The 26,603-nt window shown below is 39.8% G+C and overlaps 1 protein-coding gene across 4 annotated transcripts in view; it reads left to right on the top strand.

Annotated features, from left to right (window-relative positions):
• LOC124259410 overlaps nucleotides 1–25,879 on the top strand; it is an 82,194-nt gene extending 56,315 nt beyond the window's left edge. For 3 of the 4 annotated variants that reach the window (XM_046693551.1, XM_046693548.1, XM_046693550.1), the window contains 25 exons: nucleotides 1,194–1,283; nucleotides 1,801–1,863; nucleotides 2,527–2,591; nucleotides 3,534–3,663; nucleotides 5,125–5,204; nucleotides 5,674–5,793; nucleotides 6,886–7,005; nucleotides 7,855–8,116; nucleotides 11,503–11,640; nucleotides 12,497–12,592; nucleotides 13,127–13,197; nucleotides 14,876–15,004; nucleotides 15,979–16,039; nucleotides 16,403–16,467; nucleotides 17,350–17,425; nucleotides 18,306–18,358; nucleotides 18,821–18,946; nucleotides 20,183–20,258; nucleotides 20,386–20,486; nucleotides 21,540–21,680; nucleotides 21,958–22,068; nucleotides 22,264–22,417; nucleotides 23,294–23,381; nucleotides 24,416–24,693; nucleotides 24,838–25,879. In XM_046693551.1, the coding sequence (XP_046549507.1) occupies nucleotides 1,194–1,283; nucleotides 1,801–1,863; nucleotides 2,527–2,591; nucleotides 3,534–3,663; nucleotides 5,125–5,204; nucleotides 5,674–5,793; nucleotides 6,886–7,005; nucleotides 7,855–8,116; nucleotides 11,503–11,640; nucleotides 12,497–12,592; nucleotides 13,127–13,197; nucleotides 14,876–15,004; nucleotides 15,979–16,039; nucleotides 16,403–16,467; nucleotides 17,350–17,425; nucleotides 18,306–18,358; nucleotides 18,821–18,946; nucleotides 20,183–20,258; nucleotides 20,386–20,486; nucleotides 21,540–21,680; nucleotides 21,958–22,068; nucleotides 22,264–22,417; nucleotides 23,294–23,381; nucleotides 24,416–24,576 (2,577 nt within the window). In that variant the 3' untranslated portion in view covers nucleotides 24,577–24,693; nucleotides 24,838–25,879. Of the gene's footprint in view, nucleotides 1–1,193; nucleotides 1,284–1,800; nucleotides 1,864–2,526; nucleotides 2,592–3,533; nucleotides 3,664–5,124; nucleotides 5,205–5,673; nucleotides 5,794–6,885; nucleotides 7,006–7,854; nucleotides 8,117–11,502; nucleotides 11,641–12,496; nucleotides 12,593–13,126; nucleotides 13,198–14,875; nucleotides 15,005–15,978; nucleotides 16,040–16,402; nucleotides 16,468–17,349; nucleotides 17,426–18,305; nucleotides 18,359–18,820; nucleotides 18,947–20,182; nucleotides 20,259–20,385; nucleotides 20,487–21,539; nucleotides 21,681–21,957; nucleotides 22,069–22,263; nucleotides 22,418–23,293; nucleotides 23,382–24,415; nucleotides 24,694–24,718 lie in introns of all 4 variants that reach the window. The other variant, XM_046693549.1, reaches the window with a different exon arrangement.
• Nucleotides 25,880–26,603: the final 724 nt, after the last annotated feature.

Genomic DNA, 26,603 nt, shown 5'->3' with positions numbered 1-26,603 from the left:
TAATCACAATGATCCAGTGTTTTAGAATAATATATTGCAGTCATCATACAACTATGACTTGCTTCAATGTTGTTTAATCAGTTATGTTTAGGTACATGTTGTGGCAGCAGCAGCAGCATTCTCAACCAGACAAAATGCTTATCAGCCTTTTCCCCAGGCTACCGACCTCACATCACATACAGTCACACGAAACGCTACTGACCAGTGCACAAGTTTTCTAGGTAACATTGGACACAATCACCTGGTGGCATTGCTGTTTTGAATGAAGCCCCACCCCTGCAAGATTTCATTGTACACTTGCCTAGTTAACATTTGATAACTGGTTTACTGGGCAGCTGTGACAGTTTGAATCTTGCTAATGATAACACATGATAACATTCACTTCAAATTGAATTGTGGCATCAATCAACACTCACTCACTCACTCACTGAGTATTGTCATTGCATCTGGGGTGGTGGGGTAGCCTAGTGGTTAAAGCATTGGCTCGTCATGCCGAAGACCCGGGTTCGATTCCCCACATGGGCACAATGTGTGAAGCCCATTTCTGGTGTCCCCCGCCGTGATATTGCTGGAATATTGCTAAAAGCGGCGTAAAACTAAACTCAGTCAGTCAGTCAGTCAGTCATTGCATCTGATGATGACATTTATTATTAATGTGCTAATGCGCTGGGTATTAAAATGCGCTCCGTCCGTCTGTGCACATTCGTATTTTCCGGAGCAGAATTTCAAAACTGTTCACTATTTCTTCACCAAACTTGGCACATAGATGGATCTGATGGTGTACTGGTGCCTTTTGGTAGATCTGTATAAAATATTTTTTTTGCGTTTCCTTGGCAACAAGTGTGACTGAAATTGGTAGTAGTGATCTTTTCTTGAGCAGAACTGTAAAACCGTTCAATATTTCTTCACCAAACTTGGCACATAGATTGGTTTGGTGGTGTACTGGTTCCTTTTGGGAGTTTTGGAATTCTGAATAAAATATTTTGGCATTTCCATGACAACAAGTTTGGCTTTCACTGAATTTGGTGGTAGTGCTCCTTTCTGGAGCAGAACTTATAAACCTTTCAGTACTCTCCTTCCACTTTGCCATATACACACCAAAACATTTGACATAATCATAACTTGTAGATATATATTCATGAAGAATATTTTGCCATTGTGGGGGATATTGATGACTTTGTCTTCTTGTTTAGGTGTGGTTTGTTGATGACGGCAAGACAAAAACAGTTGATCTGTGCAGGCTCCTCACACTGCCAGCCCACCTGAAAGAAGTCCCGTACCAGGTAGGCAGTCGTTGCTTCTGGGCACACAGACCTTAAGTGTTCAAAGACATTAGATGGCTTTAAAACACTGGAAGTCTTAGTATTATTTTCAGAAGATCATCCACTGGGATTTGTGAATGTATGGGTGTTATTTCAAAAAAATGGGTCCTAAATATGGTCTTCAGTAGTCAGTAGTAACAACCAGCCACCCTGTGCCTGACCATCAGTGTCTCAGCACAGTGGTGACTTTTCCCAAAATATGACTTGCAGTCTTTCAGCAGTTACTATCGCCTCTCCTGTATATGGTCGTCGGTCTTTGTTTGGGGCGGTGTGGTAGCCTAGTGGTTAAAGTGTTTGCTCATCATGCCAAAGCCCCAGTTTCCATTCCCCACACGGGTACAATGTTTAAAGCCCATTTCTGATGTCCCCTGCCGTGATATTGCTGGAATATTGCTAAAAGCCGTGTAAACCCCAACTCACTCGCTCAATCCTCACCCAAATATTACCGTCAGACCATCCACACTGTGTCTACTTCCAGGCTGTAGAGGTGTACCTGTGTCGTGTGAAGCCCATGGACAGTGACTCAGAATGGACAGAAAAGGTACAGCTGAAATGATTTTAATGATGACTTATTTTCACACACCATCGTTTCTGATGTTATCACTGGTATCCACAATACTACAGGATGGGGTAAACAGTTGAATAGTCTACCTGTTGATTGACTTCTGGCTTTGTGTACAAATGTCTGATATTAACAGCGTTAGCCTTGATAAGTAATGGGCTTACAGTCAGCTGTTACATTAACCGCTGTAACATATCAGCAAGTTTGTAAGGAGAGCAAAATATTATTTCACCTTGTAGTGTATTGTGGGATATTTATTGCAGTGATCTATTATGGTATAAAGTGACATTTGAATCTATTGCATCATCCCAATTTGTTTCGATGATGATGAAGATGATGATGATGATGATGATTTGGAGATTTCACTTCCCATGTGATGAATATTTGTAAGTTGTTTCTCTTTCTTACACTTCTTTGTGTGTGTTATCCTGAACTATCGCTGATGCGGAGGGGTAGCCCAGTGGTTAAAGCCTTCGCTTGTCATGCCGAAGACCTAGGTTGATTCCCCACATGGGTGCAATGTGTAAAGCCCATTTCTGGTGTCCCCCGCCGTGATATTGCTGGAATATTGCTAAAAGTGGCGTATAACCATCCTCGCATTCGCACTGAACTGTCGCTGAACTGTTGCTCTCTGTCTCCCAGGCCAACACGTTCATCTTTGAGGAGCTGAATGAGATAACTGAGCTGGATGCATGTATTGTTCTCAGGTAAGGACGAGGATGTTACAGGGATACATTTGAAAACTCGAGTAAAGTGTTCAAGTGACACATCATTGCCTTAGAAGATGGTATTTAGCATGGCAAAGACTGGTTTGTGTTGCGTCATACCAAAAGAGCGTGTCCATCCTGTACTTTGACATGGTATATCAGTGATCAACATCATGAGCATTGATCTACATAATAGGGATACGATGATGAGAAAATATTCTCAAACGCGGCGTCAACCAAGTCAGCAAGCCTGACCACCTGATCCCATTTGTCACCTCTTGCGACAAACATATGTTGTTGAAAACCAATTCTCATCACGATCTTGACGGTGCACATGCCCACAGAGAGAGGGAGATGCATTGCTATTCAGTATGAATTCCATGAAGCAACATTTAGACCATGTAATAACATTGATATTGACACTGTGACCACAGAAGTGTGGAGAAATATAATTAGGAGATAAACATCATGTGTTGGCCAATTTACGGGTGTTATTGAGTATTTGAAGCACAGGAATTTATTTGGAACCAACGGCGTCAGTCGGGGTTTCAAATGGAATATTCCGGCTTCAAATTCAAATGGAACACATGATTTATCATGCTTCAAAGGTAAACCTCCAACACGTTTGTGTCTGTACTCATTGACCTCGAGTACAGGTACAGCAGTGAAATGTCATCAGCCGGCCGTTTCGGCTGTCTCCCATGGTAGCATCTGGAACTGCTTATTTGTGGCGTCATTCGCACTTTACATCACAATATGCACAGCTGACGACATAACAGTACAACCAAATGTGTGTCTACAGATTTTTTTTGAATGAATGCACTCATTCAACATCAGATTAATCAGTGACTTTTGGTTTACAATGACTGATGTCTGATGTTTTATTGAACAATACACCGTTTCCCCCAGACAGTCAATGATCCCTGCCCATTCTCTCCCCAGCGTCGGGAACACCTTGTGGCTGGATCCGCTGGTTCAGAGAGTAACCATGGAAACCATCAACATGACCACCAACCATATGCGGGTCAGAGATGAGCTGCTCAGACGTGGCCTTGGATCTAACAACCCTAAGGTCAGTGATGTTACAGTGTCTTGTCTTCAAGCGGGTACTTACTTTCTTGTATCTTTGTTCAATGTGCTACTCCAGTTTTGAAAGGCACAATCTAAGGTGAAAATATACATGCATCGTGGTTTGAAATATCTCAATATTGCTGTCCAAATTTGAGTAGTATTTGCTAGTAGTAGTCTGATTACTAGTTAAAATAATTGAAGATTGGTCGCAGTGACCAAACGACCAAGCAATCGATCACATTTTCTCATAATCGAACACAAACGATTTTGCAACTACTGTTTTAGTGTTTGAAACACTTGACGATGGAACATATCCTAGAAGTTGTCAGGGCTTGAAAACTTGTTTAATTCTTAGAAAACTCACTTCACTAACTGAAAAGTCATGACTGAATATTTCTTGAAGACTCCAGAAAGTTTATGTTCATGATATATTACTCATCACTTTAAAGTAGCAAGTTGCATCATGTTATACATATCTACAATAACAACCTTGATAGGAAAATCTGAAAAATGACGCTAACCAATATTTTTCGATGGTTGTTCATTGGTAATGAAGCAATCATCAATTGTGAGATTTCAACCAATTCCCAACACTAGAATTGGCTCCAGATGCTCATCTTGTACATATGTGGTTACAAAGCTAAATGAAGAAGTCTGGTTTTGTATGCAGTAATGATTATGTTGATGATGACAGTGAATAACAGTTGATGAAAATGTTTAATGATAATGGCTCATTATGATAATTACAAAGGGCAAGAACTGCTGTTGTCACTGATGATGGTTGAATGAAATGTAGATAAAACTTACAGTTATGATGTTCAGGACAGTGACAGTAAATGGGGATTGTGAATGGCGATTTGCTATGATGATGGATGACACTACAACTGAATAAATAGGATTCTTCACCCAGCCATGAGGTTACACAACACCAAATGTTTTCCCATAGACTTCTATAGTAATCTTATATTTTTTTTAAAATTATCCAGGCTAACAACAGCCATTCCATGTACACATGGGTAGAGTCTGGCCTTCTTGTCTGGCTAATTTTCCCAGCACAGGAAGCGGAACACATCAACCCCAGTCCTGCACCAAATGTCACCTACTGGAAAATATCTGTACACACAATAAGCATAGGTCATGGTGATAAAAATGACAGCACTAAATACTTAAAATTGTGGTCAGTTTTAATTACTGTATGGATTTGATTTTGAAAGACATAAAAATCATATGTCTCTATCTCTTCAGATGTTTACATACAGTTCTCTCTCAGAGGGCATGTGATTCTGATTTAGTGTAGTGGAACCATGAATGGGTACCTGGAAGGTTGAGATAGATCCCTCAAAGACATATACACCCTGGGGAATGAAATCATGTGCACACTGATCCACTGACACACTTTAGGGTGTGGATTTGGTGATGATTTATATGCACGTTGTTGTGTATTCTCATGTTGATGTTGCAGCACGTACAGCAGCTGTACCAGCTCTGTAAGGAGTGTCATGTGGAGGTGCCTAGACAGCTCCTGGCGAAATACCTGTCAGGGTAAGCCTGGCTTGTCTTCTTTGGTCGTACTGGCTTATCTCCCTTTACAGTTAAATTCTTTTCTTGTCATATGTTATGAAAACTGGGACAATGAGAGCGCAAGTGGGAAGTTCTTAATTTCACAAATCTGATGAAATAAACAAATAAAGCTTCATCTGAGAAATATTTCTAAATCTTTTTCTAATTCATAATATTCATAATAGCATCATCAAAGCCAGACACACAAATACACATGACGCTACATTTGTGGTTTGACGGAAATTTTTCAGGATTCTTGAAGTAGCTGCTGTCACAATGCAGTCATTGATGATACTGGGAAAGCGCCAAATACTGCATGCTCTAGAAAACGGCATCTAATGTAAATACAAGGTTGGACTACTACATGTCATTCTGTCACTCCATGTCGCTAATGTCTCAAAGAAGAGGTGACGTGATCATTTAGTTAGAAAAGTTTCCTTTGGACTTTCAGATATGAGAAGACAATTGACATCGAGTCTCTCCCTGAGGACCAGGAATATCACGACGTCTATGTGTCGGCAGTTGCCACTCCTGATGTCATCCATATACAGCGTAAAGAACACGTGAAGCTGTGAGTCCCAAAACCAAACTGATGTAGAATCTGCTCAATCCACTCCTTCACCTGCCTAGATTGGTCCAACCAAATAATAGGTGAAGAGAGTGGTTGTGAGATTGACATGCTGAAGCGTTAATTGAGTGTGTTTATTCCTAGTTATTATCACATTGCATCAAAGTGGAGTCATAATATTTGGCTGGATTTGGTGAAACTTTGCCAATGACATCAGTAAAATATCTCGCATGCTGTGACAAGGAGATATTACAAGATACAGTTAACAGCAGAACATTGTAGTTATTGTTCCAGTTAAACAGGTAAACATCCGAAATGATAGGCTGTACATGGGAACTGGTACATAGTTACAATAGAAATTTACAAAAGAACAATTAAGTAACAAATAAATGGCAACCACTGTGGAGAATCATGTCACATTGGTATATTTACATAAAGAGCATTTGTTATAGGGGCCAGTCCAGTTCCAAAGAAATGTCTATCTGATTCCGGTATTTCCAGACTTTGTAAAAGAAAATTTGACCAGTATTATGACATAATCTTGTAGCTTGACTAGTTAAATTACTCCTCATTATTATAAACATAGTAAGATCTGTTACATTGCTTTTTAAAAATGTTTAAGTTATTCAAAGATGTAATGTTGTTTTGTACACAACTATGTAATGTAACTTGACACTTGGTGCCCCAAGTCATTGACCAGTCTGTGTGTAGGGCAGGCCAGTGTAGTTGTCATGAAGCAGCTTCTGGTCAAATTATGAGGAAGTGATTTAGTTGCAGGCTCCTGTGTCATACTGCAAAATTTAACCAAATTTGTGAAATAATTTACCCCTAGTATTCCCATCTGATTATCCTCTATGAGTACCGATAGCTTTTTCGAAGTTGGGATGTACAATATTGACAAACTTTATGGGTAACAACTTCTTTCATTTCATGAGTGCAACATTTTGATACAGAGTCTGGTACCTTTGCTTGACAACGGTACAAGTATCTGTATTGAAGCATTGCACTCATGAAAGAAAAGAAGTTGTTATCAATAAAGTTTGTCAATATTCCAATCTGATTACCAGGACGTTTCAGTGATGCTGTTTTCCGCAGGTTCGAGGAGATGCTGGATGAGATTAATGACAAGATGGCCAAGGATGAGATGGAGTTTGACAAGGACTTGTCTTTCCGCCTGGGGACCTACTGTCTCTCTCAGTTCACACAAGACAACAGGTGATATAGACAATATCTGACTTCTCATGAATATTTGTGGTAAAACTGGTCCCATCTATCTATGCCGGTTGAAAGGCAACAAGCATGGTGATGGGTGGTGGGGGAGCCATACTCACTAACTCAAGCATGGTGATGGGTGGTGGGGGAACCATACTCACTAACTCAAGCATGGTGATGGGTGGTGGGGGAACCATACTCACTAACTCAAGCATGGTGATGGGTGGTGGGGGAGCCATACTCACTAACTCAAGCATGGTGGTGGGGGAGCCATACTCACTAACTCAAGCATGGTGATGGGTGGTGGGGGAGCCATACTCACTAACTCAAGCATGGTGATGGGTGGTGGGGGAGCCATACTAACTAACTCAAGCATGGTGACTTGGTTGATAGTGTGTCATTGAACAAGTGACATGATTGTTGATCATAATATCAATCACTTGTTTTCTAGTCCAGAGTTGAATCTTTACAGGCCTCAGTTGTATTTACTGAAAAGTGTTACAGAAAGTGCTGTAGAAAGAACAACAAACAAAAAGTTTAAAATAATAAACCCCAGCATAGTTACTGTAGTCTGTAAGTGGTTGGTTGTTTGTTGTTTAATGCTTAATTATGATAGTCACAGGCTACTTTGGACTGTTTGAGACCTGAAATCACCACAAGTCTGTGTTGATAGCAAGGCCCCCTTCAAAAAGCTATCGTAGTGCTACGACTGTCGTACCTCCCATACTGTAACATAGATTTACGACAGTCATAGCACTACAATAGCTTTGTTAAACGGGGCTCAGAACTGTTGAGGTCATCAAGAAGTTTCACTCACTCACTCACTCACCACTCACTCTCTCACTGTTTCAGGTGGTACCGAGGACAGATCATTGAGAAGCTCTCTGATGACATGTACAATGTCTTCTTCTGTGACTTTGGTGACAACGACAGCTTGTCGACTGCTCGACTCCGCCCTCTGCCAGACAAGTACACTGGCCTTCCTTGCCAAGCCATAGAGTGCAAGCTGGCCCATGTGCAGCCAAGGGGAGATAACTGGGACAATAATAGTGGTGATGCTTTGTGGGATATGACCCACTTTTTGACAGGGGAGAAGAAACTCCTGGTCGCTAAGGTATGTTAAATTTAACATGGATTCGCAGTGGTTCAGAAATGTTAATAGCTGACTGTGATGATACCTACAGTGTGATAGATGCTTAGGTATAGAAGCTTCTTTAATTGTCAGTTTGTGAGATGGAGATTATCTATAAATAGAACAGGAAGTGATGGGTAACAGTGCGAGTAGCGTGATGCCATCTCTTACACAAAGGCATGACTGTTATGGTGGACATACCTGCTTTGTCCAGTCATTATGGGTTTGGAAAGTCCCCAAGCAAAAAAGTGGTTGCATTCATATTGTGTCAAGCTATGTCTTGAAGCAGGAACATGTATGAAGCTGAAGGTTTAAAGGTTGTATTTCAGTGATATTGAAAGAACTGACATTGTACCAGTGATATCAGTGATATCATTCGTCTGTGTCATGATACCGGTACATTTGCATGGTGTCATGCGCCTAGCTGGTAGCAGGCAAAAAAACTAGCTCTCCTTTAAAGAACCACTAAACTTTGTTTTTTGTTACTCTTTTAACCATTACATATGAAAGATTTGTGGTTAGTCTTATGCGGAACACCAAATTTATTCTTTAAAAACTTGTGGTTAATTAATACCGAGCGATTAAAAGTGGCCAAAAAGTCGCCTGCTTCCCTCTCGACCGCCAACGAAACCACAGACAGGTTACGTAACTCTGTCGCCAGATCACTGCAGTGACGTCATATGAGGAACTATTTTCAGTTAGTTGTATAGAAAGTGTGTAGCACGCTCATCATTTTGATGATTTCGACATGAACTACGACATGCCGAATCGTTGCTTTGTCGTCAATTGCTCCTAGGGGTCGGGTGATGGTGTCACCATGCACAGATTTCCACAGGACCCCGCAGTTCGTGCTAAATGGGTTATGTTTGTGAGTGCGAAGCAGGTTGTGGAAGCCTGAAACGATATCTTACTTGTGTTCAGATCGCTTCACGGAAGTTAAAGAATCAAAACTACTTACTAGTTATAGTAAAATATGTATATGATTGATGACCATAAAGATTTTCCATAACACAACTTGTAACATAACGATTTCTTCCTCGGAAGTGAGGTTGTAGTCGAAGTAACAATAATATTGTAAGTAGTATTATATTGACACCCACCTCGCTGCCAGGAGAGAAATTGTTATGTTATACGCTATGTCATGCAAAATCCTATTGGCCATCAATAAAATACATATTTTACTACCAGTAGAAAGTAGTTTTGATTTTGTAACTCTGTGAAAACAAACCTAAATAGCATTTATCCACAGACTGGCGGATGTTCCCGACAGGCGCCTTTCATTTTTGAAAATCGTAAAGTCTGTTAGAATTAATGAGATTATAGTTTGTTTTCATCAAGTTAGAAAATCAAAACTACTTTCTACTCAGAAGTTAAATATGTATTGGAATCATAACCAAAAGGATTTTGCATGACACAACTTATAACATAACGATTTCTTCCACGGAAGCGAGGTGGGGTCGAAGTCACAATACTGCGCCGATAAATTTCTTGCTACATTCACATGGTTAATGTCCACTCACCAGTATGTAGATACTAGTCAATGTGCGCCTTTATATTTGGTCTTATAATCCTAATTAGTTTATTATCATACTTTTATGCATTTTGAAACTAAATAAAAAGCTGACGATCTGCTGATACTTATAGTGAATTTATAACAGAACTGTAATATCTAGACATTTTATAGTTTGCCAATGTGAATCATAATTCGCACACACACCCTAGTGTATGTTGTCTGTCTCATTACACTTCACGGCGAAAACAATGATTCTGTTGAATGCTACGACAAATGAATAAAAAACAAAATGCAAATATTAAAATTAAAACAGATTAAAGTTATAGGAACAATATCAGGCCATTACCTTGTTAATCCTTTGAAAGAAGGACTTTGCTTTTACGCAGACACCGACACGGCAGAGTGTATTCAGTATAGATTAGTAAATCTACATACATAAACACTACCTTTTGACAATTCCGCTGTGTAAGATAAAAGTAATTAATCAATCAGCGTGTTATCGGTTAATCCTTTGATCGATGTTTATAATGTTGAATATTTACTCCAGACACAAGAAATGGCAAATGGGAACCTTTGTCGGGTAATCTAAGTGTGTTACCATTAATTATACCTGTTATGAATTCATTAACTGACCATCAAGTGAATGATGACAAATAACGTGTAGGTTTATACCACCTAACACGGGTTACAACGAGGGAGTATTAATTGCTGTATTGCATGTGAAAACTTATGGGCCGACACTGTTTTGAGAATACAAACAGATTTTTACATGACATGATTAAATATCGAGGTAAAAAAACACAGAAATGGGATCAATTTGGATCAGTCATTATACAAATAGGGCCTAACGACACCAATCGATTTTGACAGAATCGTCTATGAAAACAAGTTGTAACTCGGAAACTAGGCAAAGCAGGAGACAAAATTAAATGCCAGTAGATTGTGAGAACATATAGCTTTCATTTTCCACAACAATTGTCACGATTTCAGGTTTATACAAGCCTGTAAACAAGATAATTTACCCCCTAAAATGTAGATGAATTCTGCATCGGCCCTCAAAGCTATTCCTCATATGACGTCACAGAGTCGCGCCGCTCTGATTGGTTGAAATTTCGTTCGCGGGTGAGAATTGTGCACTGTTGTCAAAAAGGTCGATTTAAGTCAATTAAAGGTCGAAATGAGTAGTTTTAATGACGGGGTTTCATTTATAACGATGCCAGTTAGTGATTTATGTATTTTTACCCCCTAGGGTTTATGTGACCTTTAATCCATCATTTCCACTGACTTTCTACGAACTCTGTTAGCGCTTTGAGCACACTTTGGTGTGGAGTTTAGCGCAATATAAGAATCCATATTATTATTATTATTATTATTATTATTATTATTATTACATTTGATATTGTTTGGTATCAGGCAATGCCCAGTTCAAATTGACTGTTCTCATCAAACAATGAACACTTAAAAAGTAAACATTTCCTTTTGAAGATGCTATGAATTTTCAGTAAGTCAGTGGGAATTTACACTATTTGTAATAAACATTCGGGTGCCTGCACTATTCCTCTCAATTGTGTAGATCGATGCGTCTTATGTTCATCACTGGATTGTCTTGTCCAGACTCGATTATTTACAGACCACCGCCATATAGCTGAAATATTGTTAAACAACACACAAGCAAACGAAATAACCAAGATGTGTGGGTACGGAATTATTTTCCATTATTGAATCGGTAATCATAAAGGCAATTCATTTGGCCAGCAGTATCTGTCTATGGAACTGACACCAGTATTCTCTTGTAGTTGGGTTTACTGTTATGTTTATTTTCCGTTGTGTTATGTCTGACAGTTATGGTGTTTAGATATTGTCCAAGTCTGCTGAGACTTCAAGTGGATCCTTCAAGTACACAATAGATCTGCATGACACCAATACCACAGTGGACATCCACCTACCCCAGGAGCTGGTGTGGAAGAGATACGCCTCCTCTCCAAGTCTCAAGGTATTCCTGTCATCATTGCAGTTCACTGAGTTGTGTCCCTTAGGTCCTCCAGGACACGATAGGTTTGAATCACAGATCCCTGATCACGGTCAGACTGCTCCGCAACCCACGTTTGTCGTAAGAGACGACGTAAAAGTGAAAAATGATGGAGACCACTTCTGGCTATCTTCCAGCAGCCATAGCGTTATATGACTGAGGGAGTGTTAAACCTCACTCTCGCAAGTTACACACAAATGCTGCTAATCTAGTTAGTGAATACATTTTGAAGTGCACTCTTATTTGTTGTTCACAACACAACTTCAACACTTCTGTACAGAAATAGTTTACTTGCCTATGCATCAGATGGGCAACACACTGACAGCTTTCTATTAGTATATATATGTGCTGCCTTTTGTCTTCCGCTGACGATACTGAAAGTTTGCAGGAGGTATATGTAAGCCAGTAGTCTTGGGCATTGAAATTCCCTGTGCAGAGTTGTGTCCCTTGGGCACTTCAGGAACCAATGGTCCTGGGTTGGAACCTTGATTCACCCAGATAGTGTTGTAAGGTTTCACAGCGCCATAACTATGGCTTTCACTAAAGTGGTAAACATTATCACTTTGGGCTTCTCTCCCTTATTTTAAAAGATGACACACTGTGATATAACAGGGCTTCTGTTTGAAGTGTAAGTCCGGTACACTCACTCCTGGAGTAAAATGACTCATCACAGTCAATGTTTGTTTGTTTATTTCACCACTATCGATAGTGTTCACATTCACAAAAGCTTTAATGGCTACTTTAATCCATGTTGCCAAGTGATTCTGGAACAGTGTCAGTTTGTCATAGATATATTTTACTCTACCAAGACACTTTTCAGGATCTAATGCCCAAGCCCTTGTCTGCAAGTCGAAAGATCTACGACAGCCCTGTACATAAACTCAAAGATCTGTGTGCTGCCATCTACTGGGGCGAGGTGGGTTGTCTCCCTTTATAGTCTATACAGCTTACAGAATGACAGTGTTCCTTCTGTTTTGCTTTTTGTGCTTTTTGCTTCCCTTGATACTGAGAATAACAATTTGTGAGGACTAGTTCTAGTTTTGTTTAGGTTTAAATCCATTGTACTGAGTAGAGTTATGTATACCTTAGGTTGTTCATGATATTAGCCACTGGGCCCATTTCATAAAGCGATCGTAGCACTACGACTGTCTTAAGTTTATGTTAAAGTGTGGGAGTTACGGTCACCTAAGCGCTACAATCACTCTGTGAAATGGTCCTGCTCTGGCTTCTGGTAGCCTAATCGTTATTCTATTCTAGTTTGGTTTGGTTTTTACTTTGGTCCACTGGTGCGCTTTGAGTGTTCACATGTGATGCTGAAGGTTTGAGTTCATTTCCAAACGAAAGTACAATGTTTGTATCCTATATATAATGTCCGCTGCCTTGTTATTTGTTGAAAGTTGTTGAAAACAAATTGAGACTGTTCCCAAGTTTCCTGGTGCATTTGTTTCAGAATGAAGATGTAGTCATTAAGAAGAGCAAAGAGGTCTCCACCATTGTCACCTCCCAGAACACGTCAAAGAGGTACAAGACCTTTCTCTGGTGTTGGGGAAACTGTGGAAGGACTTTAGTTGGCTACTCTCATAGTCTAAGTCAGTCAAGGACAATTGGGTAGCTTAGTGGCTAAACATTTGCTGATTAGTGTTGGGAATTGCTTAAAATCTCATAATTGATGATTGGTTCATTACAACCGATCAATCATCGAAAATAATTTGTTAGCGTCATTTATCAAATGTTCCTGTTATCTTTGTTCATGCACACACAAAAAATAAAGAAGAAACATGTAGTAATTTGTATTTTTTTCAAATAGCACAAAATCCATTGATAAATTTCACATATTTAAAGGATGATAAGTATGTTAGGAACACATATTTCCTGGATTCCTTAAGATAAATTCAATCATGACTTGGAATGAGCTTGTAGTGCTTATGAAATGTAAATTTAATGACACAGACAAAACCAACCTTGTGTAAAATATTGTTGATGCAAACAAGTGTTCCAAAATTGGTTGTGTTCGATTATTTCAATTAATCGGACCACCACTATTGCTGATCACACCTAAGGCCCAGGTTTTATATCCACATGACTACAATGTTTGAAAATAATTTGAAATGTCATTTGCATGGAACTTCCTGATGCTTCAAACTATACTCCTTTGAGTCAGGTGTCTAGACTCACAAGACATGTGAATTTTCAAGTCAGACATGCAAAATTTGCAGTCAGTATTTGCTAGTGTGTAAGTGGATCATTTCAACTGGAAATTTGTACTGAAATACGCATTTTGGTCACTATATGCTGTCTTGTTAAACAGTTACCGGTAGCTCTGTCACAAATCAAAAGTAGACCTGATGGATATTCAGCACATATTACTACAAGTGGAAACTAAGATTTTGTTTAGGCTAAATACGTTTATTACATTACAGCCTCGGTTCACAAACAGTAGCATGAAACGGTGACATTATCCACCAGATAATATAGGTAATCGGCATATCTTGTACTAATCAGCACAAATACAAATCCAATCACATTCAGATGGCAAGGCAAAGAATGGTCAAAAGTACACACAAGTTCACTGAAGGTCCATAAACACAGAATGTCCACAACAAAATAGTCCATGGATGTAAGCCTGCCTAGGCTGCATAACACTTCTGTTTGTTGCTGTCATCCAGAATAGTGTAGTACTGCCTTTTATTACCTACGAGGGCCAACATATCGGGGTTCATATTTTTCATACGATGCCCTAGGGCAAAATATCACTTTGTCATGGTGACGTGATGTCATGAACAATGCTATGACGTCACGTTTTTTCTGTGACGTTGCGTTCTACATGGCGGCGACGGCGGATAGCTTGCCTGTGTTTGAAAGTAGATTGGGGTTATTTTCCACAATTTGACGACTTTGGTAATAAACAGATCCCTTTGTTGGTCAGTTCACCTGATGAAGGGATCTGTAGTTGTCCCGAAACGTTGTGTGGGAAATAATAAAGAAGTTTAATCCATAAAAAATATCTTCTTACATATTGTTTTCATTACTTTTGGTGAAATAATGTAAAACTGACTGGCAATCTTTTTCACTTTGTTCAGTGAAAATTTTGGAGCAGCTAGAAATTGAGGCAGAGTTTGTGGTTTTAGTTCTTTCTCTTGAAATTATGTGTGACACCCCCTTTTTAGTTGTAATACTTTAACGTGAGTTCATGTTCCAGTGGTGTGGAAGCCATGGTGTCCTGTGGTGGAGTGGCTGCGGTGTGTCGTCTCATTGGGTATCTTCGCTGTCTCGAAGCCCACCAACACATAGTCGAGTCTCTCACACTGTCCATACTCTTCTCACCAAGGTTGGTTTTACAAAGTACTCCACAATATTCCAGAAATAACTCGAAGCAGTGATTGGTCATCAGCAACATCATGGTGTTGGAGTACCAAAGTACAGCCAACCAAGTCATCAAGCCGTGTCTACGGATTCATCATTTCACATTTTATGACGAGAATAGCTTGCTGGGGGTCAACTCTTTTCCAGTGACCCCAAGGTGGTGTCTATAAGATGAAATATAGAGATGTAGACTAAACGAAGATAATTTATATTTGAAACTGATCGCGTTGTGTCAGGTGTTATGTCACTTTGTGTGCCATCACCTTAGTAGGTAACCAAGGTGTCGTTGTACAAAGTGATTTTAGTGCTAAAGTGATCTCATACCATAACATAGTGAGTGAGTGAGTTTAGTTTTACGCCGCACTCAGCAATATTCCAGCTATATGGCGGCGGTCTGTATATAATTGAGTCTGGACCAGACAATCCAGTGATCAACAGCATAAGCATGTCTGCGTAATTGGGAACCGATGACATGTGTCAACCCAGTCAGCGAACCTGACCACCCGATCCCGTTAGTCGCCTCTTACGACAAGCATGGGTTACTGAAGATCAATTCTAACCCAGATCTTCACAGGTGCATAACATAGACTTATGACTGGTGTAGTGCTAAGGTGATTGTAACTCCTATACCATAACATAGACTTATGACTGGTACAATAATGCCGTGATAATGCTTTAATCAGTTTTGTATTTGAATTTAAGAATGTTTCAGGTTGAGATGAGGTTTCCTGTATGAAGGAATCACCAATAATAGCTTTAGGCAAAAGTCACTATATAATTTGAAAAATTGATTTTTACATGCAATGACCATGCTATGATAAAGAACAGTTCTCGATGCACCTGATTATCACTGTATCATTTTTAACACAAGAATTGATACTTTAATCATTTATTAGAATAGTCGGAACTAATCACTTTTACTTTCCAATCACCATTCAGAATCTGTGAAGTGACTATAGCTGAACACCTGCCACTGATGCTGGTGAGATGTTTGGAGCAGGTTAGTATTCTACTGACGTTGGTATTTCACCGATGTTAGTACGGTAGTTAATTTATTGTATTTCATTCATGTAGGAAGTTATAGATACAGGTATTTTACAGGTATTTTTCTGATGTATTTTCCTGATGTTGATATGCTACTAATGTTAGTAATGTCCTGATTATGTATTTAGTTATGTTTCCACTTCCTCTCTGATTAACCACAGATTTATAAATATTTCTAAAATATTTTTGACAATCTCTTGCTGAATGAATTCCATTTAAATATATATGTGTTCTTGTTTTCATTGAAAGTGAATTTGAACAAAGACTCCAGATTCAGGACAAAATCTGTCAATGTGTATTGTTTTTCATTTTCTTCCAGAGTAATTTCCCAGTGCTACACAAGCAGGCTGCCAAAGCCATCTCTAGACTGGTGACTGTCAGCAGGTGAGGGCTGGAACTAATTTCTGATCATGTCTTATGTAAACAAGTGAAGTATGGCAGCTATATTGACTTTAATTTTATTTTTGTTTGTTTTCATGGCAACAATTTGGACTTTGTCATTTTGAAGGGTAAAGTTTGTTTCCGGAGCAAAATTCTGAAACTAATTGACCCATCTTCATCAAATTAGCTATACTGCCTCTCCATACCATGTAGATTTGCCTTTTGGGGTTTGAGTTTGTTTTTGCAATTTTATTTTTTTCTGTTAACATGGCAACAAATTTGGACTTGGTCTTTTTGAAGGGTAGGGTTTGTGTTTGAAGCATAACTCTAAAACCACTTCACCAATCTTCACACACCTGTGGAGTTGTTGATTTGTTGCAAAGCAATTAAGTTCAATTGAATATAAAAAACATTAAATGAAGACTTTACAAACATAATAACATACTATCAATAATATGCATTTTCATACCTGGAGATTTTGAAATTGAAGGAATCAAATGAATTGTTTGAGGTCTCAACGTTGAATTGGGGGAAGGGTGAGACATCTGTTTTTACAAGTAAAAACACTTTCTAGTGTGTGCTTCAGCTGCCTCAGCTTGAGATATTCACCATGGGATGACTTACAGTGAAGTCAAACTATGTTGACTTGTTCTATGTAGAAGTTCGTAAGGTGCGACTAACGGGATCGGGTTATCAGGCTCGCTGACTTGGTTGACAAAATGTCATTGGTTCCCAATTGCGTAGATCGATGCTCATGCCGTTGATCACTGGATTGTCTGGTCCAGACTCAATTATTTACAGACCGCTGCCATATAGCTGGAATATTGCTGAGTGCGGCGTAAAACTAAACTCAATAACTCACTCTATGTATAAGTATTGTTACAGCTACAGGGTGGCGCTAGAGAAGGCCGACGCCATGACGACACTGTGTGATCTGCTGGATGTCACTGACAATTCACAGGTAGATATTACAGCCCTATGAAGATCTGGGTCTAAGTTGGTCTTGAGCAACCAATACGTGTAGTGACTGACAGGATCCTGTCAGTCTCACTGATATGGTTGATGCATGTCATCAAATCCCAGTTGCATAGATCAGTGGTTATGATGTCAACCACTGGATACTTCTGTGTAGCTACACGTCTTTCAAATGTCTCTTTGACCGTTTTAAATTGAATGCTTCTTTGATTGTACCTTGTATCTTTCAATATCATGCAGCAAGTAATTGTGGTACAGTGGTACTGACTCTACACAGATTGGTTGTTAACACAAAGGTTGTTAGCACTGTCACATTGGTTGTTAGCACTGTCATATTGGTTGTTAGCACTGTCACATTGGTTGTTAGCACTGTCATATTGGTTGTTAGCACTGTCACATTGGTTGTTAGCACTGTCACATTAGTTGTTAGCACTGTCACATTGGTTGTTAGCACAGAAGCTGTAAGTTGTTAGCATGGAAACTGTAAGTGGTTGCTAGCATCAACACTGTACATAGGTTGTTAGTACTGACACTGTCACACTGGTTGTTAGCACGGAAACTGTAAGTTGTTAGCATGGAAACTGTAAGTGGTTGCTAGCATCAACACTGTACATAGGTTGTTAGTACTGACACTGTCACACTGGTTGTTAGCATGGAAACTGTAAGTTGTTAGCATGGAAACTGTAAGTGGTTGCTAGCATCAACACTGTACATAGGTTGTTAGTACTGACACTGTCACACTGGTTGTTAGCACGGAAACTGTAAGTTGTTAGCATGGAAACTGTAAGTGGTTGCTAGCATCAACACTGTACATAGGTTAGTACACTGTCACATTGGGTACAAGTGTTTGTATCTGTGTGTTTCAGATACAGTACTTGTCTCTCCATGCCCTGGCCAGTCTTGTCAAGGAATCCCAGAGGTACTCAAGAGTTTGGAGTTATATTGGCCTGTGTTTTGTCATCAGAAACTGCTTTATAACCAGGAATTAAATAAGCTTCAAGAAGAGTATAGTTAGTTCCAAAAATTGAAGGCATTTCGAGACAATAATCTGCTTGAAGAAAATATGTCAAACCTAAAGATACTTTATGCATATATATCAATTTAATGACTCTAGCCTCCATCCTTAGGTCTGCAGCCTGAATCTAGTAAATTGTCTTTCAGTGTGGTAGTCCATTATACATTAAGACTCAAATTTTGCAAACAGACCAGTACAGGCTCTTCGACTCAAATGTTTTTGGCACAAACAACATGGAGCCTGCCTTGATGATGTGAAATGACATCTTGTTTAGGGATATGTGTTATATAGTTTAATGTATATGAACTCTTGTGAAATTGGACATTGTGAATTGAACAGTGAATACACATTTGAATTTATTGGTAGTGTGTGCGGTGCTGTGTTGGAGACGGCGGTGTGTAGAAAGGTTCCAGACTTCCTGACTGGTGAACACACTCATGATGTCATCGAGGCTGCTCTCACCTTTCTAGCGAATCTGGCACACTGGCAGAAGTAAGTATGGAGATGAGTGATGGTCTGTATTCTGGAAAATGCTATTTTTAACATTCCCAGGATCCATAGTGTGTAAGGCCCGCTCTCAAACCTGGTATTCCCAAATAAAGACATCGATGGGAATGTTGTATTTGGATACAAAATGTTATCCATGCTTCACTTTACTGGGAATTTCTTTTGCCACGTTATGAAGATGTCAAAGGTCAAGGTCATGAGATAAGATTCACAAAAAGCCTTTACTTGTACTTTCTCACAATGTATTAATGCAGTTAGCATTAAACTTGTTTACAAGTAATACTTGAAGTAATGTATACTACTCACAGTTTGCTAAGGATCACAAAAATTCACAACTTTACTTAAACATAGAATCGTAATTTGAAATTGTATCCATTTAAAACTGAATAAAATATCATATGGTAACCCCTCTTTAGGCAAACAGTCACTTTAATCTAACCTTATGCGCTTGTTACACGGGAATCCATAAAAATGGTTTTCATGGCACCAGTCAGCCATTTTGCAAATCATGGAACAAGTCACTGACAAGTACACAACACCTGTCAGTAGCAGGTACTGGTGGGATGGGATCCACAAGATGAAATGACATGCTGAAACCTAGGATCCATGCTTACAATAAGCTTGGCTATTTAAACCAAATTTGACCCCACATCATATGTAGCTTTCAGTTGCATCCATGATTTGATCCTTAACAAAGGTGGGGTGAGGTGAAATTGGGTTTAACGTCGTGCTTGAGAATATTTCGCTCATATGACGACGTGCATGCATGTGTATGTGTATGTGCGGCTGCTTGTACTAGCCGAGACTTAAGCTGGTTTTATAGTGCTAGCTCACTGAGATAACATGCCGCATTGAAGCACGAATACCCCACTCAGACACATTTTTATGACTCCGAGCCGACCAGTCCTTGTTGTACCCATAAATGCCGGTAGCCAGGCAGGGACCAACAAGTACCACATTTTAGCGTCTTTTGGTATGACGGGGATCGAAAGACCTTCCGCGGCGGGGCGGACGCTCTAACCACTACACCACGGAGTCCTTAGCAAAGTGTGAATAGTATATTTTAGACTTGAAGCGCGTGGTCATATTCTGATTAGAGTTTGGTTTCATAATGGTGGATAGCAGTGAAAGTTTTTCACCATTGTTCTCTGCAACACAATCCAGCAATTGATCTAAAATCACCTGCTGTCAGTTGTTTACATTTGTTTGTGTTGTTTGTAGTGCTCACTCAGAGCTGAAGAGAGAAGCTTTATTGGACGCTGTGATACAGAGGATGGAAGACACCAGGTGTTGCAAGGTAAGGGTGCATCGTGACTGAACACCATAGACTGTAGACTGCAGGCAGAGATGTGTTGCACATGAACCCTCCTTGGTTTAGCGGATAGTCTCTGTCTAATGGAGCTCTGAATTTCTGTATTATACAGTGTATCCACCAGGCGGCGCTGCTGTGTCACCATCTTGCACAGGCAAGTCGCAAGAACAAGACGCTGTTGTTGGAGCACAGGCTCGTCATCGTGCTACAGCGGTAAGTTACCATAGCAACATATCTCAAACTTGTACTGCTTTCTGTCGTAAATTACAAGAAAAAAAGAAAACAAATCAACTTCTTTAAGAGGCATTTTAGAAGTTGTAGAGATGAAGGAAAACTAAGTTCTATGGATAGTCAACTTCTTAATTGCAATGAGTGCAACGTTTTGGTGTAGGTACTAACACTGTTATCAAGCAAGTGATGACGTCGCACTCATTGCAGTAAACAAGTTGACTATCCATAGAGCTTGATTTTCCTTCAAAAGAAATTTAAGTTCTTTAAATTCCACATGTGAAGAACAGATGGCTGCTTGTCAATGTTATGTTGATTTGTGTGTCAGCAAAGTTCCAGGTGTATCACTGACGACAGTAATTGATTGATAGGCCAGATGCTCCAGTGATTGATACCGGGTTGGAATATTGATCTTCAGTAACCCATGCTTGTCCTAAGAGGTGATTAACAGGAATGGGTGGTCAGGCTCGCTGACTTGGTTGACACATCATCAGTTCCCAATTGTGCAGATCGATGTTCATGCTTTTGATCACTGGATTGTATGGTCCAGACTCGATTATTTACAGACCGCCGCCATATAGCTGGAATATTGCTGAGTGTGGCGTAAAACTCAACTCATTCACTCACTCAATCCAGTGATTGATAGTGTGAGCATGGTCCCACGCGGTACTGTGGCATGCATTTCAACAACGTTACTGAACCTGAGCCATTTAGTCACCTCTAATGATGGGCAGAGCTAGCTTACTAAGGGCAACCGACAGTCCCCATGGTTTAATTTTATGTGATTTATAAAGACAGTTGGCTGAAACACAGAAATAAAGTCCTTGAGGATTATTCTGTAGTACATGTATTTGAATATAGGTAGCTCTTTATCAGTCAGTATTTATTGTTTGGGTTATGGAGTAGGCCTCTTCATTTTCATCCATATTTGCAAATACGTCTGTGACTACTGTTGCTATGATACCTATATTGTCCCTGTCTCTGAGATTTTTTACTTGCATATTTCTATGACTACTGTTACTATGGCAACTGTTTCAGTGTTCTGCAGCTGAAGCTGGATGACCCCAGCACCAGGAAACTATGCCGGGAACTGGAGGCATCTATTGCTGTACGGTTGCCCCAGCAACAGCAGACAGTCAATCACTCCAGGCTGGTTGACGATGAGGAACAAGACACAAAGTAAACATGCTTCACAGACGTTGTTTCTCTATGTTCACTCAAGGAAAAGACAGGAGCAGCACATCTCTCTTATATTTTAAGTCCTAATTATTATGGAGGCACTGTTGTTTTCGATACAGAGTTGCTTCCCTTAACTGAGCCAGGGTGCTGTTGTACAAAGAGGTATTAGCGCTAAGGTAATCGTAACTCTCATAGGCTAAGGTTGCTTTGTGCAACAGGGCCCAGGATCCTGCACTCATGTGTTCTGCTGGTGACATGTTGATGTTTGTTGTTTAAGTTACGTTGCCGTGAGCTGGTACCAGAACACCTTCCGGGTTGTCCTCACTGTCAGACTTCGGGGAATTGTCCAGGAGGACTTCAAAATCTCTCACAAACATGTCACATTCAGGTTTGTTTGTTTGTTTGCTTGTTAGGTCGCATCCACAGCTGATACAGATTTAGACAGAATGATGCTTTTAAATACCTTATCTCCCATAAAGGTACTGGGACTTTTGTAGGATTTTAGACAAAGTGTCAATTCCTTTTGATCCTTGGGATTTTTGGGTAGTTATGCTGTGTAGTCACTTTGGTTCCTGACTTTCAGATCATCCAAACACAACAAATCGTTTGACTATGAGTTGTTTGAGGAGATACTGCCCCAGAAGACGGTGATCGATGTCCGGGAGAACCAGACGTCAGTGTCCCTCAAGAAGCAGAACAAGGGGAAGTGGAGCCGTCTGCTCCGACAGAAACAAAAGGTGGGTTCATGTTCCTAGTAGTAGGTGGGAAGAACAACCTTCCACTGGCCTAGAATAATGATTTGAGTGAGGGAGTATGTTTTGCGCCACCTTTATCAATATTCTAGTAATATCACGACGGAGAACACCAGAAATGGGCTTCACACATTGTACCTGTGTGGGGAATCGAACCCGAGTCTTTGACGTAATGAGCAAACACTTTAACCACTAGCTACCCCACTGCCCTATATTGATTTGAATTCATTTTCAACAGTTATATCTGGGTGTGTCCGCTGCATGTAGAGAATCAATGTGATGTTAGACATTTACCCATGATGACAGAAGCGGTGCCGACAGATAATTTAGTTCCAGAACCATGATCATAGGTTTATGGCAACCCGAAGAGTTTAGCTCTCCGTGGTGAATTGCAATGCCGTCAGAATATTTGGCCATCCCCTTTCCATGAGAGTATAGGTACAATTAAAATGGATAAATGTGACTTTTGGCACACGTTTGCAGGAAACAGATCTGTTATCCAAGTGTTGGTAGGTTGTCCATGAAAGTCACTACTGAATGATTTAAATGTTCGTCTTAGAACATTCATTTGTTTGCGGTGGCAGGGTAGCCTAGTGGTTATAGTGTCCGCTTATCACGCTGAAGACCTGAGTTTGATTCCCCACATGGGTACAATGCATGAAGCCCATTTGTGGTGCCCCCTGCTGTGATATTGCTGGAATATTACTAAAAGCAGCGTAAAACTAAACCCACTCACTCACACATAATAATTATTTAGCAAATGAATTCATATACTGGGCAAATTAAAAGTTTGGCTCTTGCATCATGTGTGTTCATTAAACTTTGAGAATGTTCAACCCTGTTATTTCCTAATTTCAACAGCCAAGTGGCCTCACAGTGGACTTTGAGAAGTTTGTCAACTCCGATTCTGAAGTGTCCGATGAAGATGTTCCCTTTCTCCTCTCAAGGAGTGAGTAGAGATGACCTTTGGCTTGGCAGATTATTCTTTTTTCTTTTCTTTTTACATTAATCCATGCATTCTGTTAATTTCTTGATGGAACTAGGAGAAATGAGTACCCTCTCACAAGTTTCCCTTGAATTTACAGCACAATTTGTTGTGTTGGGAGTCTAGACCAGTCTAGGTTGCCAGTAAATTGTGCTGGTTGTAAAAGACTGCTTAATGGATTTGATGGTCAGACTCAGTGACTCGATTTATTGTGTCATCAAACCTGGATGGTGTGGATTATATAATGGCAATCACTGGCCATGGATTGGACCACACCTTATTAATTATGGACAAATGTAACAGTTGGAATATTACTGAGTGGGGCCAGTGTTTGCAATACTTTAATTTGCCAGTTGGCCATCAAGGCCTGCTGATGCCAGCAGGCTTTAAAATCTACAAGCCCTGAATGAAATCTGCGCTCCAATTTTGTTAAAGTCAAACCATTAAAAACAAAATAGACTACACTGTACACAGTTTCACACTGTTTCTACAAAATAAATTAGTGAAGCCTATGGCACAGAGTGAAGTTTTTATTGTTAAAGACTGGTGTTGACATTCCTATGCGCAAAGCGCTGAAATACCAGGAAGTGAAACTGTAAGTTAGAGTAACATGATTGATCATGGATGATTCCTGAACGTTAATAAAGAAAGAATTATGGGAAAGATTCCAGTTGGTAAAAAAAAATGAAACATCTTGAAATGACCATTTCCTTAGCACAAATCAATTCCATTGCATCTTTATCTCTTAAAGTGGTCAAAACATCAGAGTTTGTTTCTTATTTGGGAAAGTTGACATTTTCTATTAAATTTGATTTCTTCTATTCTATTGCCCAGAAATCAATGTCGGGAAATATGAGAAAAGGGGAGGTTTATACCTAGGAGTAATAGAAAAGAAAAATGGCAATGGTAATTGAAGGTTGGGAATGTCAATAAGCACCATTTACTCTTGAAAGAATTCTTGAATGAGCCAGAGTTTGTTAATTGTTATCTGTTTCCAGGGAGAGAGAGGAAGTTGCCGGATAGGTCCAAGGGCCAGCACCGGAAGCACAAGAAGCCTATAATGATGGACGATCTGGAGACTAGCTCGGAGGATACGTCAGACCTAGCCTCGTACAGTGACGATGAGAAGAAGCATGATGCAGCCTTGGACTTCCGGTAGTAGAAGCATCCCCAAGATCTTGACTGTTTGCTTTACCAGCCAAAGTATTGGGCATGAGGCATCCACTGAGGTCTCAGCTGCTTGGGTTTCTTGTAACCCCAGGAGTGTCAACACAAGGTGTCAACACGAGACATCCACTGAGGTCTCAGCTGCTTGGGTTTCTTGTGACCCCAGGATTGTCAACACAAGGCGTCAACACGAGACATCCACTGAGGTCTCAGCTGCTTGGCTTTATTCTGACCCCAGGAGTGTCAACAGAAGGCGTCAACTGAGATATTGTTGTTTTAAAAGCGACCGCAGTGCCAACACGAGACATCCACCGAGATCTCAACTGGTTTGTTTTTTTATGACCTCATCAGTGGCAAAATGAGGCACCCTCTGAGAACTCTGAACTGTTTCTATCAACAGCAAGTTACCGTGGATGACCAATCATGGAGGGATGGTTGTAAGAAGGGAGGTGGTCAGCATGACACTTCTGACTGTAAGTCGTCATACCCTGGCAATGTTGTTCATGCTATCAACCACTGGTTTGCCTTGTCCAGACTCGATTATTTACAGACCATCATACTATTGCTGTATGGATTTATCCAAAGCAAAGTGTATTTTCCCATGACATGTTTATTAGTTATGACTTTGGAAATGTCCCCATTTTGGAGAATGTTCTTGTTTCTCTCTATTCATGTTCTTTTCTGTTTGGGGTGAGCAGAAAGACGTTCTGCTTTAGGGAAAGGATGTGTAAGGTAGAAAGTTTCCCAATGTACCTCAATGTACTTGGTTACTTTGAGTATCAGTTACTGAATCGATTTTCAGCACAAGTTTATGCCAGTCAGTTATGCTGGTGCTAACACTGCCTATTTCAGGTCAGTAAACAGTGTGATGGATCTCGCCAACAGGAATGATTATTTTTGTGTCTTTTTTGTGTGTGTTTAAGCTGCATTTACAACATACATGTGTAATATTAGTTGCGAAAGTGTTTCTGTTCCTTGAAGGCACTATATCACACCACACTTCCCTATAAATACATAATGCATTTCTCTCAATTTAATTTTTAACCTCAGGGAAGCTACAATATAAAATATTCCCAAAACAAATTACATATTTAAATTACAATATTATATTAAAAAGTTTGAATGAATTAATGCAACGTTGCATTGAACCGACTCTAACGCCCTCTATTGGCGAGCATTATTTCAAGCATACCACATAGAGTTATGTCCCTTGGAGCGCTCTTCTTTACGAATATCCTATGCACAACTCATGATTGAAACCAGTTCGGCAAACACCGACAACACTGTGTGCGACAGTTTTCAATGTACGAAGCAACTGTTTACATTCCATATATGGGAAGTATTCTCTGTTTGGAAGCTGGTCACCTTGAGGTTTCAAGTTTGGTTTTATTAGCAATATTCCAGCAACATCAATGCAGGGGACAAGAAATGGGCTTATTGTGCCCATGTGCATTCAACCCGGTGCCCCAATATATAACCATTAGGCTTAAAACAAGTTATAAAAGCTTAAGTGAGTGCATATGCCCCAATATATAAATTATTATATAATATAGGCCAAAATATAAAATGTGTGACATTGTGCCTTCAAATACAGATATTGTTTGCGTGATAATAACATTTTATAGCATATTGATATGCACATTGACTATATTTTATATACAGCACATTTCATTTTATATCCAACAGAATTTTTTTATATCAAGCAATATTCATTGTTTTAATTGATTATTGATTCAGATATTAACACCTGTTCAAGGTAAGACAGCTATAATGAGTCACTACACAAACAAAATGGAATCCAGATGAGTCATTTTGTTTGTACCTGACCAGCTGGCTAGTCAATTAGACTGAGATGACATATTGATTCCGGCTTCTCTATCGTGGAACTCCGATGTTACAGTGCAGGTGCTTGGCTTGTACCACATGTTTGGTAAAGGTACAAGCACCTACATGTAGACATATAATGAATAATAAAGTTGAGCCCTGCCATGTATTTATTGTCTTCACAGCCTCTAACAA

Source organism: Haliotis rubra, unplaced genomic scaffold (genome assembly GCF_003918875.1).
Source record: "Haliotis rubra isolate DU_JTF1 unplaced genomic scaffold, ASM391887v1 Scf72, whole genome shotgun sequence".
NCBI lineage: Eukaryota > Metazoa > Mollusca > Gastropoda > Lepetellida > Haliotidae > Haliotis > Haliotis rubra.
This window is presented reverse-complemented; position numbering and strand designations above follow the sequence as displayed.